The 15,273-nt window shown below is 41.7% G+C and overlaps 1 protein-coding gene across 1 annotated transcript in view; it reads right to left on the reverse strand.

The window, feature by feature from the left end:
* The window catches only part of WNT3 (Wnt family member 3), a 52,703-nt gene extending 38,344 nt beyond the window's left edge, over window positions 1-14,359 (reverse strand). Inside the window, exon 1 of the mRNA XM_062595680.1 lies at window positions 14,280-14,359. Within this exon, the coding sequence (XP_062451664.1) occupies window positions 14,280-14,359 (80 nt within the window). The remainder of the gene's footprint in view (window positions 1-14,279) is intronic.
* Window positions 14,360-15,273: the final 914 nt, after the last annotated feature.

Raw genomic sequence — 15,273 nt, forward strand, 5'->3', positions numbered from 1 at the left:
AGATTTTCAGCACTGCAGAATCTTTCCTCCTCTGGGTGAAATGCTGAAATTGATATGGAGCCTCACTTACTCCAGATCAGTGGGGCCTGGCAGGGCTGGTGGCTGTAGATTTGCATTAGCACCACGCAGGACTCTAGCCATTGCATTTGTGGCATTTGTTGATGCTATACTGTCTTGCCCATCCCTGTCACTGGCCGCCAGGCTTGCCTGTGAGGTGTTTCCAGCAAAGGGAGAACCCACAATGTTGATTTACCTTCCTTTGCTACCTCCCTTCCCCAGGCTGGAATTGATGGAGACACATTTCATACTGGAAGGAGAAGGCAAATGCGACAGTCAGTCCAAAATGGAGCATTACAGGAAAAGACACCTTACTACCTGGGCCAACATGAGAGCTGACTAGTCCTGATCTGTCTGCCAAGTGCTTTCTACATATGCCCATTTGGGAGGTATTAGGTTGTGGCTAACCTAAGCAAACGGCTAGCACCAGCCAGCTGGAAATCAGCCTCTGTGAAGCACCAACTTTGGCATCAAAAAGCATTTGCCCAATGCTCAGATAGTACAGGAACATCACACTGTGGATGGGGATTACTGTGTCCATCCAGCTGTCTCACAGTGTGAGGTCTGATCTAGGCCAGATGTCTGGGCTGCCTCTCTTCAGAGAGTCCTGAGACAGGGATTTAAGATAAAGGGAGTGATTCTGCTCTTACAAACTGACTGAGGTTAACCCAAGAAGGACTTGCCCTGGCCTTGGAAGAGGCAGAGATCTTGGACTGAGCTTGGTTCTGTCTGTCCTGTACTATGGCTGAGACTGAGGCACCTAGTTTTGTTTCAGCTGGCTGAATTGTATCTTACAGTGTTTGTGTCAGATACAACATGGAAGGATCCAGTGGAGTCTTCTTAAAACTAGATCTAGAATTAATCCTGGCAGTTTCTTCTGATGAAAAATTCTGCCTCTGTGCTCCTCTTTCCATGGAGAAGACAATAGCCTTTGGAGAGAGATGCTCTGGGCACTAGCAAGATGTGAGAGACAACATGCCCTTGAATACTGCAGATAATATTCAACTAGTTAACACACCGTGTTACACCAAAGGTCCATCTAGCCTATATCCTGCCTCCTTGGCAGATAAACTCAGATATATAGGCAAACACCATGGAAAGAGAACAAGTATAAAAGAAGCCTTTGCTTAGTACATGGGTTTATGGGTTGCATAGACCAGCAGTGATGGATTATGGGATTTCTTGAGTTGAAGCTTAGCTCTGGACTATCATTCTCAAGGGTTACTGGAGGAGTGACCATCAGCAATTTCCTCTAAGCCTTTTCTTACTCCATTCATATACATGGCCTCTGCACCATTTCCTGGGAATGAGATCCATGATCTAATCATACACTTCTCCCTGATTGCTTTAAACCCTAGGGCTGATAATTTCATTGGTAATTTTTGGTTCTTATATCCTGGGAAATAAGCCTATTTTCAACATTTTCTTGTCATCATTCATGATCTACAAAGTCTATGTTGTATTCACCCTTAACTGTCTTTCTCCAAGCTACAAATCTAAGCTAAATAATCTCTTCTCATGTGTAACCATTTAATACCATTTAATTCTGGTCTCCCTGTTTGCTTGTCTCCTTACTTTTTCCTTTTTATTTAAGATTTTTGGAAAAGACAATGACCAAACTGTGAAGAGAGCGCAGAACATAGATGATCCTTGGACTGAAAAAATGCTGTGCTGACATTTTCCTTTTTGAGAACAAATCCAGAAACATCTCCTAACAGATTTGTTCTATCACTTTCCAGCTAACATATTCACAAAAATCTGGGCAAAAGAGCTAGGAGCAAGGTGCAAAGCTTGTGAGTGCTATATAAATCTATGCACTGATTACTAAGCACCGAACAACTAACTAAACAGGACTTTCCGTAACAATGCCAAAATCAATTTCATAGATGCAGAAAAATTAACCTATATCATACTTAAACAGATTAGGGATCCTTTTCCCAATGTGCTTTGCTTTGCAGATATTGACAATAAGTTAATCTACCATTTTACCATCCATTCAGTATCTGGAAATCCTGTCATCTGTGGTCACCTTTATGCTGGACCATCCTGAGTAATGTGTTACCTTTTCAAAATCATCTCGCCATTATTCACCTTTTCTTGCCATTTTCAATGTATTGGACAGTGTTTGTCCCTGAAAAATTCTACTGCTCTCTTTCCAAAGTATAAAATGACTTTTCCCATATTTTTTAACAAACAATTAATCTGATAGGACGTTATGGGAGATACCCTTTCCTCTTAGAGTATTAACCAGGAATAGAGAAAAATCCATTAGGAAAAAAAAATCTGTTCTTGAAGACTTGTTTTTGGAAGTCTGTTTATTGCTGAGAAATTTGGTTTTGGTATTTCTTCTTTTTATCATTTAGTAGCCTGACATGATTTTTTCATAGTTAATATTGGCTATACTGATCTTAAGTGTATTCAAAGCATTGTGGGGAACTGGGTGGAGGGCTGGAGATCGTCTGTTAGATGATATAATGGGTAATGCCAGGCAGAACTGGGCTGCTGACCTAACACTGAAAATTCATTAATGACAACCTGGACCCCAAAATGGTTCACGGAACAAATGGTAGGAGCACAATTCTGAAACAAAGATTATTTCACTGTCTGCATTGTTTTCTACAGAAAAGCTTTCTACAGAAAAGTCATTCCAGGACTCAGAGGAGAGTTTTTACATCCACTTGTTCATTTCTCATGCATTACCAGCAAGCCTGGAATTCATAATATTCAAAAATACATCAGAAAACTGTTTCCTTGGTTCCTGTATAATTTCCACCCATACAGCAGAAACAATGCACATCTAACAGCTGAGATCTTTTTGGCTCAAGATAGAACTCGAGTGTTTTCTCCACTAAAACCTAATCTATGGACATGAGTCACTAGCTGGAATCATACCATGTCTCATGGTCCAGCTTCCTGAATTACAGGGTTACTGGTCTGAATACAGTCAGACAGGAGCTTAGACACTTAGGCAGGATTGTACCAAACACACAAGACCTGTAGACTGCAAGACAAGTGATGCTGTACTGGTCGCTCTTACGGAAAAGGACCACATGCCTTTGAGCTAGGCTACCTGCCAAACAAAAGTAAAAGTGTGTGTATAGACAGTAGAGTAAAATGGAGTAACATCATTTTTGAACATCTAGGAAGGCTCAACCATGTCTGCTGGGTATAAAAGGCTGATTTTCAAGAACTAGACCATTTAGCATGTTGATTATAGCAGCATCACTGGTTTCTCTCCCTATTCTCTAGCAGTTCCCATTTTTCCTTGCAATACCTTTGTCCAAGCTCTCATTAATTTGACCAAAGGGTGAGCAATGGTTACCCTCAAGGTATGAAATGACTGTTCAAGACAAGACAGTGAAGCCTGCAGACATGACCCCAGCAGACACAGGTTGAAATTCTTTGAGGGGTTTTGATAGAACTTAGTCTCCAAAAGTATGATCCCCAACTCTGCAAAGCTGTTGCCTTAATTTTTATCAGGCTTCCCATTTGTAAGAGTTTACAAGAGCTCCAGATGTGTTCTTATTCTTTCAGCTTTTTCATGTGACTAACTAGAGGCAGCAGGCCATTCCCTACAAAAGCCACAAAGAAGATATTTGTTTCTGGAGATCTTAATTTTAGGAGACCTATATTTCAGAAAAACTCATCTCATTGAAATGAGATGTGAAGACAAATAGTATCTGTAACTCAGTTACTACATAAATGATCTGAGAAACCAAACTCAAATGCATTTGATTAGAATTTATTACAGATAATTTGGCTGTTATCGAAGATAATGAGGCTGGAGCACACACAATGCAATAATCAGAGTCAGAATTCTATGAGTCAGCTAAAAAATTGTTGTGACAAAGAAAGCCAAAGAAATAACCAAAACATTGAAAGCATCACAGTCATGGGAAGCACATACTAAGAAATCATGTGAAAACCAGTGATCACTAATGAGTGGATTTCTGAGGCAAGGCATGGGATACTCATGCTAATGGCTGAAATCTGGGCAATAGGCTGAAAAAAAATCACCATGTAAATATGCCATTGTCAGTAAGGCAAGTAGCAAAGAGGGAGTTATCTACACTGCAGATGTCTCCCATGAGGGAAGAGGGATGAGGACTAAGGAGCTGAGTGTAGTCAGCTAGGACTACACTAGAACCGTGAAAAGCCCTGTGTGACAGGTTTCAAAGGCCACTAAATTTTTTTTTTTTTAGTTATGGTTCTTCAGATTTGATAGAAAGTAACTGCAGAAAAACTGTATGGCTATGAGGCAGAATTGGGATCATAATAAAAAATCATGAGTTTATTGGCTGATACTAACCTCTTCTGTTCTAAATGAGGAGGATCTTCTTGTTGAAATGACAGAAGAGGATTGCTTGTGTCTGATCCAATGTGATACTAGAATGGCTCAGGGAAAGTGTTTCCCACTTGAAAAGGAAAGGGGCTCATACTGAGAAAGGTGCCAGTTAGACCTGATTAGATTTCTAAAACTGATTGAAATCAGATAGAGAGGTGTGACAAATTAACAAATTAGGAAACAGAAATTAGAAGGAGTTTCTATCCTAGCAAATTCACTGATCAAAGAATACTTTTTACCTGTTTTCAGAGATGGAAACGTAACTACACCAACAGCCCTGATGATCAACCTTTTTTTGAAAGAGTAAATGTTACTCAAGCTAGTGTACTAGAAGCTCTTTCTGCCAAGGATGACTCACAATTTCTTTCCTAGGTAACATTGAAGTTTTTCTGGCCTAACATGAATGTGCATCAGCACTAGTCTACCTCTCTACTAAATATGCGGGTCTGGAAACCTCCTGTAACTAAGGTGATTTGTAAGATAAGAGTCAAGACATTTTTAAAGGACCACTGTCGTACCCAGTGGTTTCCAAATGTCTTCTCTCCTGAGGTTAGTTTGGATTTTTTTTTCAGAGTCTTATCTACACTCCTAGTCAGAGTAAATAATAAGAAACCCAGGGACTAGAAAGGGTCCTGGACTGGAAGAGGTGGGAACTCTCATGCTATACCTACATATTATAGAAAGAGTTGTAAATTCATGCACAATCAATGCATAAAGAAGCAATGATAGATTTTAAAAGGCACTGAGTGTTAAGCAGACTATAGAGTTTCTCAGCCTGTGCCCATGGAGGGTGCTGGGATGCAACTCAGCAAGCTGAAGGATCTCCTTAAAAATCCGTCTTCCATGAACTCTTGAATCTCTCCAATCCGTAAAAGCTCCTGTTTTTCATCATATAGCAATCTAGTTTGGTCTTTATCATGAAAACTTCTAGGAAAACAATATTAAATAATATAGCCTGATAACCGTACATCCAAAGCTTTTCATTACATCCAGCATCTCTATAGTCAGCCTCCAAAATCAACTAATGTTAAACTATCTCTATAAAATATGCCTCAGATCAAAAATAAATGCATGTACCAATAGAAGGCTACCATTAAACTTTGAGTAATTTAAGGAACATGAGAGATTACTACATGGAGGATATGTAAATTATAAAGCCAGTTCCTGACACATCTGACATATGTCAGCCTGCTGGATTTGTATGTCCCAAGTTTGACTGTATCTCCAGGGACATGATTGTATCCATATGGACAAAAATCAAATCCACTCAAAGACCATCTTTGAAAAGCCTTTGGTATGAGTTTCATAGTGCTGTAAAACTGATAACAACAAATCAAAAGTATTTCTTGAATGGGCAACATAAGCAAAGGCTTTGACTTTCATCGTGGACTTTGGGTGTGTCTACACTGCTGCATGGCTGGACTCTCAACCTGGAATTCATTCTATTTTAATAATCCAAAATTTGATGTATTTGATATATTGACACATATTAAAACCAGTCAAACACCAGGCTCAGTAGGAAAACAGCAACTAGCAACTGCTAAACCCCTACTAAGCTTGCCAAGGAAGACTTAGGAAGGACATCCCAAGAGGCTCAGGTTGAGCCAAATTGCCATAGATATTAGCTTGGTTCAACACAAGTCATACAAATAGGAACCTTAATGACAGCAGGGTGTTAGCAGCAAGACATATCTGAACAGGAAACATTGCTAACCCAACTGACCACAATTTATATATGTTAACCATATACTGTTTAAGGAAGTTTTGTACTCATGATATAAAGGGATGTGCCTTGAAAAAGGTGTATTGGGAATAATGCACTCTTGTTCACATTGAGATTTCTGTTGGCAGGTGCACCAACACTTTCTGTAGCTGAACAAGATGAATACATTCCTAGATGGCTAGGCCATCTGCTAGCGTTCCTTAGAAACTAAGATATGGGGCATGCATCAAATAAAGACATTTTTCCATTATATACATGACCCAGAGGATTGACAGTATTGTGTATTTTATCGACATATTTTCATTGCACACTATCTACATTGCATAAGTCTTTATTCATTATTATTTCATATTTAAGATTTCCATCGAAGTTCTCTAAAACCGGCTACTTGGATATTCTCCTGTCTTTTGGTATGAAATATAGCCACTGGCTTAAGTTAAACTGTTTAACTTGGCAGTGGAAGGATCTAGATGAGCATCACTGAAACCCTAGCACCAGTCTCAAGTCCTTCTAACTCCCAAATACAAGCCCTGGTGAGTATGTGAGCAGTATTCCCTTGGCTTCCCCAATAAGTAGAAATCAAGTGATCTCAGAGTGTCAACTAAATTGTGAAAGTGCAATTTAAAAGTCAGAACTGATTTAGTGATCTTAGAGTTATGTCCTCTGTGGGCTCAGACTGCCCAGAGCTGTATTTTGCCTGCAGGGAGGAAGGAAAGGCTAAAGACATTCATGCGTCTCCCATTGGCTCACATACGCAGTAAAACATTACGACTACAGTGCAGTAGCTGGAGATGTACAGAGGCAAGATAAATGCAGTGGGAAAATGTTAGCTAAAGACCTCTCATGACCTAGCTTCAGTGGCAATGGTATATATCTGAGCACAGAACCGGATGTGTAGCGTACAACAGGAGTCACATGAGTAATCGTCAGGTTTCTCCTTGGCATGTGCTTGTTGGGCTGTGTGTTGCTGTCATAAACCTTGGCCTGTCATGTGGATGGGAGCTGGCTTAGTTGTGTTCAGGGTTCTAATGAAGGTTCCACTGTCTGTTAGATTTGCAGTAGGGATTGAGTAATCCAAGAACTGTATGGCAGTTTGCACCTTTTGCAACATTGCTGTTGGTCAAAGAGTATCACAGAGTCACAGAAATGCTGACTAAAAAGGATCCCTAGAGGCCTCTAGACCTGCTCAAAACAGGACCCTCCCCAGCATGAGCCCAGGAGGGCTTTGTGCAGTGGAATCTGGCAAATCCCCAAAGATGGAGCCTCCTCACTACAGTAGGCACCTGGCCCAGGGCCACACAGCCCTCTTAGGCAAGAATGATCGCCTCATGCCCAATCTGAACCTCCCAAGCCCCAGCTTGTGGCCATAGCTGCTTACTGTATCATCTAACACAACTCAGAAGAAATTGTCTCCCATGTTTTTAACTGCCCTAGAAGAAGTTACAGACTGCTGTTAGACACTGGTCAGCCTCTGCTTTGCCAGACTAAATGAGCTCAGCTCCCACCATCTCTTCTTGCTGACAATGTGCCCCAAGCTCTGACTGTCTTGGTAGCCTCCACCATTGGCCCTCTCCAGTTTCTCTGCTTCCCTCTTGAACTGGCAGGCCAGCTCAGGACACAGTGTTATAAGTGCAGCCTTCCAAGAGCCAAGCAAAGGGATGACAGCTTCTCTTAATATGTTGTCCACACTCCTCCTCCAAATGTAGCCCAGGATGCAGTTCATTTAGTTTGTGATGACCACAGCTGCTGGTTTATATTCACCCTGATGCTCCTCAGTGCAGGTCCTCCTCACCACAGCTGTTACTCAGCTGGTTGTATGCATACAACCGTGTCAGTGGGAAGTCAAGTCTCTACCTGACCAAATCAAGGTGAATATTGAAATATAGCTGTGAGAGCAAGTCAGCATGCCAAATGGTTGGCATGTGGATTTGTAGGCTAGTGGCCTTCAGTGTCCACAGCACCTCGCAGTCAGCCCTAGTTTAAGAACATCAGGTGAGCAGAAGTACCCTCTGAATTTCCAGGGCTCTTGCATGAGGTGAGTGCTTAACTTTATTAAATGCTGCTTTTGAATGAAGGATTCAAATGAAAAATATTTGTTTTGCAATTAAACTGCCTCTTAAAAGCTTGTGACCATTTAAATTTGCTTCTAAATCTAGTTATAAGAATAATAAAAGAGATCTCTGCTTAAGGGCAGAGACATATTTTTAAGTCTTTATCTGTGAGTCACAGCATTTCTCTGTATGTTCATTTGGCTCTAGACTTGTGCTGGCCCTGCAGAACAGAATGGATCACTGGGGCTGAGGCACTCCAGGAGAGAAGAATGGTTATTTTTAAGGGAATGACACTTCCTGATGGTCAGGAAAATGCATGGACTTCTTACTATTTATATCTTTATTGTGTTCTAGTAGCATTTTAAAGCTGACACTGAGCTCAGGACTCTATTGCACTGCAGTCACCACATACAGGAGAGAAAGAGAACCAGTAAGATATGCTACCTAGGCATACTAACAGTGCCATGACATGGAGCACTTTGAGGTTCACAAGGCTGTACTATCCTCAGAAGCTGCCTTCTGGCGATGTTTGAAGCTGCCCTTCTATTTTTGCTGAACATGGCAGAAATGAGTCTGAATTTCAGCTTGATCCTGGACAGCTTTTACTCTGCAGTATCATCTGACCAACAGATTCTTCAGGGAGGTGATACAGAGTCCCACAGACCATGTCTAGCTATTCCAGCCACCAAACGAGACCTTTAAAACCAAGATCCAGAACTCTTATGGCCATTTAGTTGTTTACATCTATATTCATGAACTATGGACATCGCCCTACCTTCATTCTTTGTTCTCTCTGGCCTAAGTACAGTCCTTGGGTAGCTTCACACCTCCAGCCTTGGCAGAAAGGCTTTGACAAATCTAGGGTCAGTGGTTTATGGCACTAGCCCACCAGCTGCTTACCTCTTCTCATTGGCAGATGTTAGCACCACTCCAGCAGCATTAGTGTAAAGCAACACGGTTTTATGCATCAACTCTACCAGCTGAGAGCTTCAAGAGTCAGCACAGGCTGCTGATGGAGGAGCTCTGGCTTCACGTGCCAGATTGGGAGCTGGAGCAGCACTTCTGCGCTTACACGGTTAGTGCTATCATTTCTGTCGTTTCCATGCTCTGTCTTTATATTAATCATTTCCCCCCCAGAACTGGCTACATTTTAAGGCATAGGGAAATTACACTTGGGGTTATTTTTCTTCTTTGTAATTCTCTAGCAGCTGGATTTGCATCAGGAAATCCACTCCTGTAGTCTGACTCTGCACTGCAATTTTACATATTTCTTTTTAATAAAGCTTTAAGGGCCACATGCATACAACAACACACAGGCTACAAGATATAAACATTCTGAACCTTCAAAGAGTGAAAGAAAAAAAGAAAAAGGGAAGAATGGTGACAAGAAAGAACTCTCCCATTCATTTCAGCAAGGTGAAACACTGACAGCTAAAGAAGACAAACTACATGCCATGCCATACTGCATCTATGTGCAAATGGTTTTCATATATGGGTTTTCCAAATGAGGAAGCTACTGTGGGACCAGTGAAAACCTGATTTTAAGTTTCTATCTGCTGCTTCCCAGGGGCCCAAGGCCACTGTGATCTTCAGTGAGCTGCCAATGCCTCCAGCCTCTCTTGAAAACATTTCTGAGAGATAGAAGTAGAATTTAATAACATATAATGGACAAAATCATTCTTCTGTTTGCCAAATCATTTGCTTGGAGGCCAAGCAATGCTGGACCAGAAGATGCACTATATTAGAATCATAATTATGTGCAGTGACTGTTGATACTGCATCTCAAGGAGCCATCTCAAGTGAAACTGATTATGTCTAACCCTTTACTCCAGACTTCTTGGGTACACCGATGGCTCCAAGTCTGGCTTCCTTCCCCAGTTTGGTGATATGCTAGGGTTTTTAAAAGTGCTTGTCCCATTCAAAGGTAAGCAACGTGCATGGAAGAGGAGAGCATTTGCTACTTCTCAGTTTGTGGGTGAAGCTCTCTTCTTGATTGTCTTCTTCAGCCCCTGTATACCTATTACCAGTCTGAGAGCAGATTTCTAGTTGCTTCCTGGGCCACAATATCTCTGTCAGATTGCACTGGCACAAGTCTTGCCTGTGAACAGGATTTCCCTGTTCATCTAAATTCTCTCTGGATAGCAAATGTACCAGAACACTCCAGGGCCCATCTATCAGTCTGTCTGTATTCGATGTTGCCCAGCTTTCATACCTCGATGGTTGTCATTCCCCATGATGGAACCATGTGCTGTTATGCCTGTTGTTAGGTGGGCATTTGGGCCTGCTATTAAAAAACTGATTGCAGATATGACTATGGTCTCCACTTCTGTTCTGCAGGCACCTAAGAGGGTTGTTCGCCTGACCCAAGACCACTGGCTGCAAGGCTGTGATGGCAGCCACTGCCTCACTGCCTGCTCTGCTTCTACCCATGCCACCCCTGAAGAGGCAGGAAAAGCAGCAGATCTAGGTCACCCTGGCCTCATCATGTGTCTTTGTCTCTTTCTTCTGTGCCTTTCTTTCACTATAGCAACTCGAACAGCATAACTGTTGTACAGCATATCTGAGGAAGCTTCTGTTGGCTTCAGTATCTAGTGTCAGTGGTCTCAGAGGCAGTGTTTAGATGACCTTTCCCCATCTGTGCCACATTCATCCCTTTTCACTGCTCTGACAGGGTGGAGAGCATATGAAGAAGACTTGGTCCTACTGCAAAATATGAAGCTCTGCTCAATGAAGGTTCCAACTGCAATCCACACTGCTCCTGGACCTTGCTCAAGCATTTCCCGAGAAAATGTTGGTTTGATGGGGACAGGACCATGTTGGGGAGTTGCTAGCAATTAAACAATCTGGACTGCAACCTCTAGGCCCTGTCCCTGTTGGCTTTACAGTCAATCTATCTACTCCACCACCCCACTGACCTGTTGCCATCAGCAGGCCTGGACACTGAGGATATGTGTTTGTACAAGTCATTCCCTTTCCATGCTACTTTTTCAAACTGCTGCCACACACTCTCTGTGCTGAGAGCTGATGACTTGAGCCTCAGTGCCTTGTGCCTAACATTTTGTCATGGAGGCCAGAGGCAGGACCTACCCTCCTCTACCCTACCCTCAGCCCAGGAGCTGAAGGGCTGCTATTGAATTATGAGCTCTCTAGACACTGTAAGCAGATGGACAACACCTTTTCTTTTCCTATCAATAGAACGAAAACTCTCAGTACAAACCCTCTTCATCTGCACTTCATCTTTTGGTTTTATCCTTTCCACCACACTGTCATTGGTGTCCCGCTTGCTGGTGTGGTTTGACTACACTGTTGATAAGTGGGACTGCTCCAGCCATCCCTAAAGCTCCTTTGCTTGGTGCACAGACCCTGTTTTCATTTCATTTCTTTTATTTGTGCCTATCCGGACACTTCCTCCCCACTACAGAAGCTACAGAAACGTCTTTCCCATTTATACCCAGAGCCATCAATGGGACTGAACCTCTTATAACCAGAAGCAGAAATAATCTGTTTTGATTTAGCTGCAAAAATATTCCCTATGCAGTAGAGAAATACCCAGAGAGGTCGCACTAGCATGATTGGCGACTATCTGTCAGTAGTTTTGGGGTCCTGCAAAATGAACAGTATTCCCAAAGGTCTTTTGTTTAGCAGAGACGAATTTAGCAGAGGATAAAGAAATGCTAACGGTCTCCCTATCCAGCCTGGCCTGGTGAGGTGCAGGAGCCCTGTGCAGAGGACCCAGTGGAGGCAGTTCCCGAGCTCTGCTCCCCTCCCTCTACCTCTAGGCATACTCAGTCCTGCAAGGCGGATTCATGACCCAAAGTCTGCTCTGTGCCTAAAGACAACTGGTGATCAGGAAGACAACCTGAAAAGGATCTTTTTTAAGAATATATCTCTCATTAAACTGGAAGGGACAGATTGTGAGAATCCAGCTCCACAGAGCAGATATTTAAAACCTTCAGCGGGACTGAAGGAGACGTTTAATTTTGTGTGCTGTGGGAAGCATTGTTTCTGTCTGAGCAGTCAGGGAGCTCTGGCTCCAGATATTTCTGTCCTTCTGTTCTCTCAGCCTTGAAGAAGCTTCTAAAACCTTTTGCCATTTTTGATTGCCTATCCTTTGCTCTGATCCCTATCTGGGGGTATCTCATCACACCATTTTAGTGCAGTAGAGACTCTCTATCACCTTGTATATAGCCTGATTCTTCTAAAATGTGCAAGATGCAGATTTATGGAACAAAATTCTATGCATAGCTTGTTTGACTCACTCTCTTCCCATATGCTGCCTGCATGCCCCTGGTATTTCAGTCTATGACCAGCAGTCTTGCATCTCTGTATTGTTCCTTTCAGAACAAACTGGTTCAAATTTTGGGATAGGCAAGGACATGATGAAGACACCTGTCTGTGGTGTCTTCTCCTGAAAACAGGGAGAGGCATTTTGCTAATGGGAACATATTCTCTTGAGAGGGAAAAACAGACTTTTTGTTCAAGGAGACTTGGGTTCCTTGCTTTGAAAGTCAAAACCCTCCTGATTCAGGTGTTAAATCCTGATTTATATCAGAGCATGAGGCACCTCAGGAATCAGTGAGACCCCGGGAGAGCTGGTGTCAGGGCAATGTACCATTGCCCCGTGTAGTCTCTAGCGGCAGGTTGTTCCCTTTAGATCCAGCCATGCAATTTTGACCTGTGCTACTCACTGCACACCCCCACTTAGACATACTGCTCCCCAGATTAATGGGAAAAGGGCATAATGAATCAAAGCAATGTGATCTATATTTTGGTAGTCTCCCCTGCCTCAGGCTCAGGCCCTGAAGTTAAGCAGCCGTGGTCAGGGTGAGGAAATCATTTAATTCTTTGAGAAAACATGCTGTGATTTAGCCATTTCATGAACCTGCGTAGCTTTTAAACAATTCCTGAGCGTGGACTTCTCATTGTATGCTTAGTCTTTCACTACTGCCGCTGCATATATTCTTTCTTAAAGTCCACGACGATAAGCAGATTATTAAAAAATTCGACTTTTCATTCTCATTTCTAAATATTCCCAGACATGGCAGTCCATTTCCAAGTTCACTCCCACCTACTTCTTGCCATCTCCATGTTGGCACTGAAAGGATCTAATTCGGTAATAAAAAAAAGACTTTTCTGGAAAGGCGAAAATCATCCAAGAATCTCGGTAGCACTAATTCCAACATCTCCCTCTTTGCCCTATAGATCATTAGGCTTAAAGCCCCTACCTGGAATGTACAGAAACTTAACAAGATATATTCCAATGAGAAATCCTACAGTATTAACAGAGAAATTAACTGAAATATTCTGTTATGCAACTCACTGTCTGCTGTGTTTAAATGACCTCAAATGTTTTATTCTGAATTTTTTGTTTTAAAGCGCTTCCTATTGCATTCTGTTAATATATTTATTTTTAAAATGAGGAATAACTCAGGTTACTTATCAATCACATTATAAAATATAAGCAGTTCCTTTTTTGTTATTTTTATTGTTGCTGCAAGAAAATAAGTGACATTTTCATAATTATAAAGAACAAAACACATCTTTGAGGAATTTTACTAACGAATATTTTCTCAGGTGCCATTTGTGTTCTCAGCTTATTTGCTGGACTAAATTCACATTACAGAATACAACAAAAGAAGAGAAAGAAGTCCAAAAACTGCATCAGCCAAAAAGAAAATAGAATTAAAAAAATTTTAAAGGATTGATCACAGTTTATTAGAAAAGGAAGAAAATACCTGCTAAAAAGCCATGCAACAGACAAAATTTCTATTGCACAAGAAAATAAAAACACATCATTCTACATCTAAAACAAATGACCATGCCTACAGTGACAAAAATGGAGAAATTAAGAGTGATGGGGAAGACTCCATTTATGCAAAGAGAAACCTAGATACTGTCCTTTAAAAATAACCCCAAACTTTTCATTAATTACCAGACAAATCTGAAGAAATTATGCTTAGAATCAAACATGCAATCGTGGTGAGCTCAGCAGGGCTAAGGATGAAAAGGAAGGAACATGCGTACACACAAATCCCATTGCTAATAATTAATTAATTCATTAATCAATCATAGAGAGAGGGAAGCGAGGGGGAAGAAATCTTACCACCAAATTGGGTAACCGGCTAAGACCTTTGTGCCATTGAAGAGAAAAGATAAAATTAATCCAAGCAGGTGGTAATCCATTAGTCCAGGCTGATGGAAGGGGAAAATCTCAGTGAAGTTTTCAGAAAAACATTAAGTGTGAAAACGAAGAACGCCCCCCTTCCCAGAAAAAAAAAAAAAAAAAAAGAAAGAAAGAGTTAAACAAAGTCCCTTGAAGTGCGGATGACTTTCTGGCTTGTCAGAAACACACCTCTCCAAGCCTTTTCCCTGTAGATCATCCAAAAGCGTCTATTAAAAAGTGCAGGGCTTGGGGATGTCAGCAGGCAGCCAATCAGACCGCATGGCCCAAGGTAAGGGATGAGTCTCAGCTCAGGGCTGTCAATCATGCTCTCCTCCCCCTCTACCCCACAACTTTGTTCCTAGCCCTCGCTTCCACATTCAAACCCTCTTTGCAACAGACCTTACTGGGGTGGTGAGATTTTTGGTGGGGTTTTGTTTTTCATTTCTTTTCTTTTTCTTTTTTTCCTAATTTCACTTAGAAACCCAGGATGCACAGACTCTGCTTCTGGCTTGGCATGCCAAGACATTGCAAGGTAAGGATGAAGGCTGATGGTGATTGCGCTTAATCTCACGGCAGGGGCGAGATAGACAACTTATTCTTTAGATGGAGAGGGAGATGAACATTAACCCTTGCATGAGGGAGGCAGAACTGAAGGGAGCACAAAAGAGTTAGAATAACCCTCTGAAAGTGTATCAGTATGTTGAAGTGAGCCTCATGGGCAAAACTGGTTATGAACTTTAAATGAAATCAGCACTGCCCAGGCTTCTAAAAACTTGTGGGTGGGATGGATGGAGGGGGGAAGCAATGGCAGCCTGAGAAAAAAAACACCATGTCGTAGTTAGAGTGGAAGAGAAAAATGTGAAGATATTCCAATAATTAATTTCTTGTGAAATGCATAGCTGGGTGCAGAAAAATGAAAATATTAATAAAAAAC

This window comes from Rhea pennata, chromosome 26, assembly GCF_028389875.1.
Source record: "Rhea pennata isolate bPtePen1 chromosome 26, bPtePen1.pri, whole genome shotgun sequence".
Taxonomy (NCBI): Eukaryota; Metazoa; Chordata; class Aves; order Rheiformes; family Rheidae; genus Rhea; species Rhea pennata.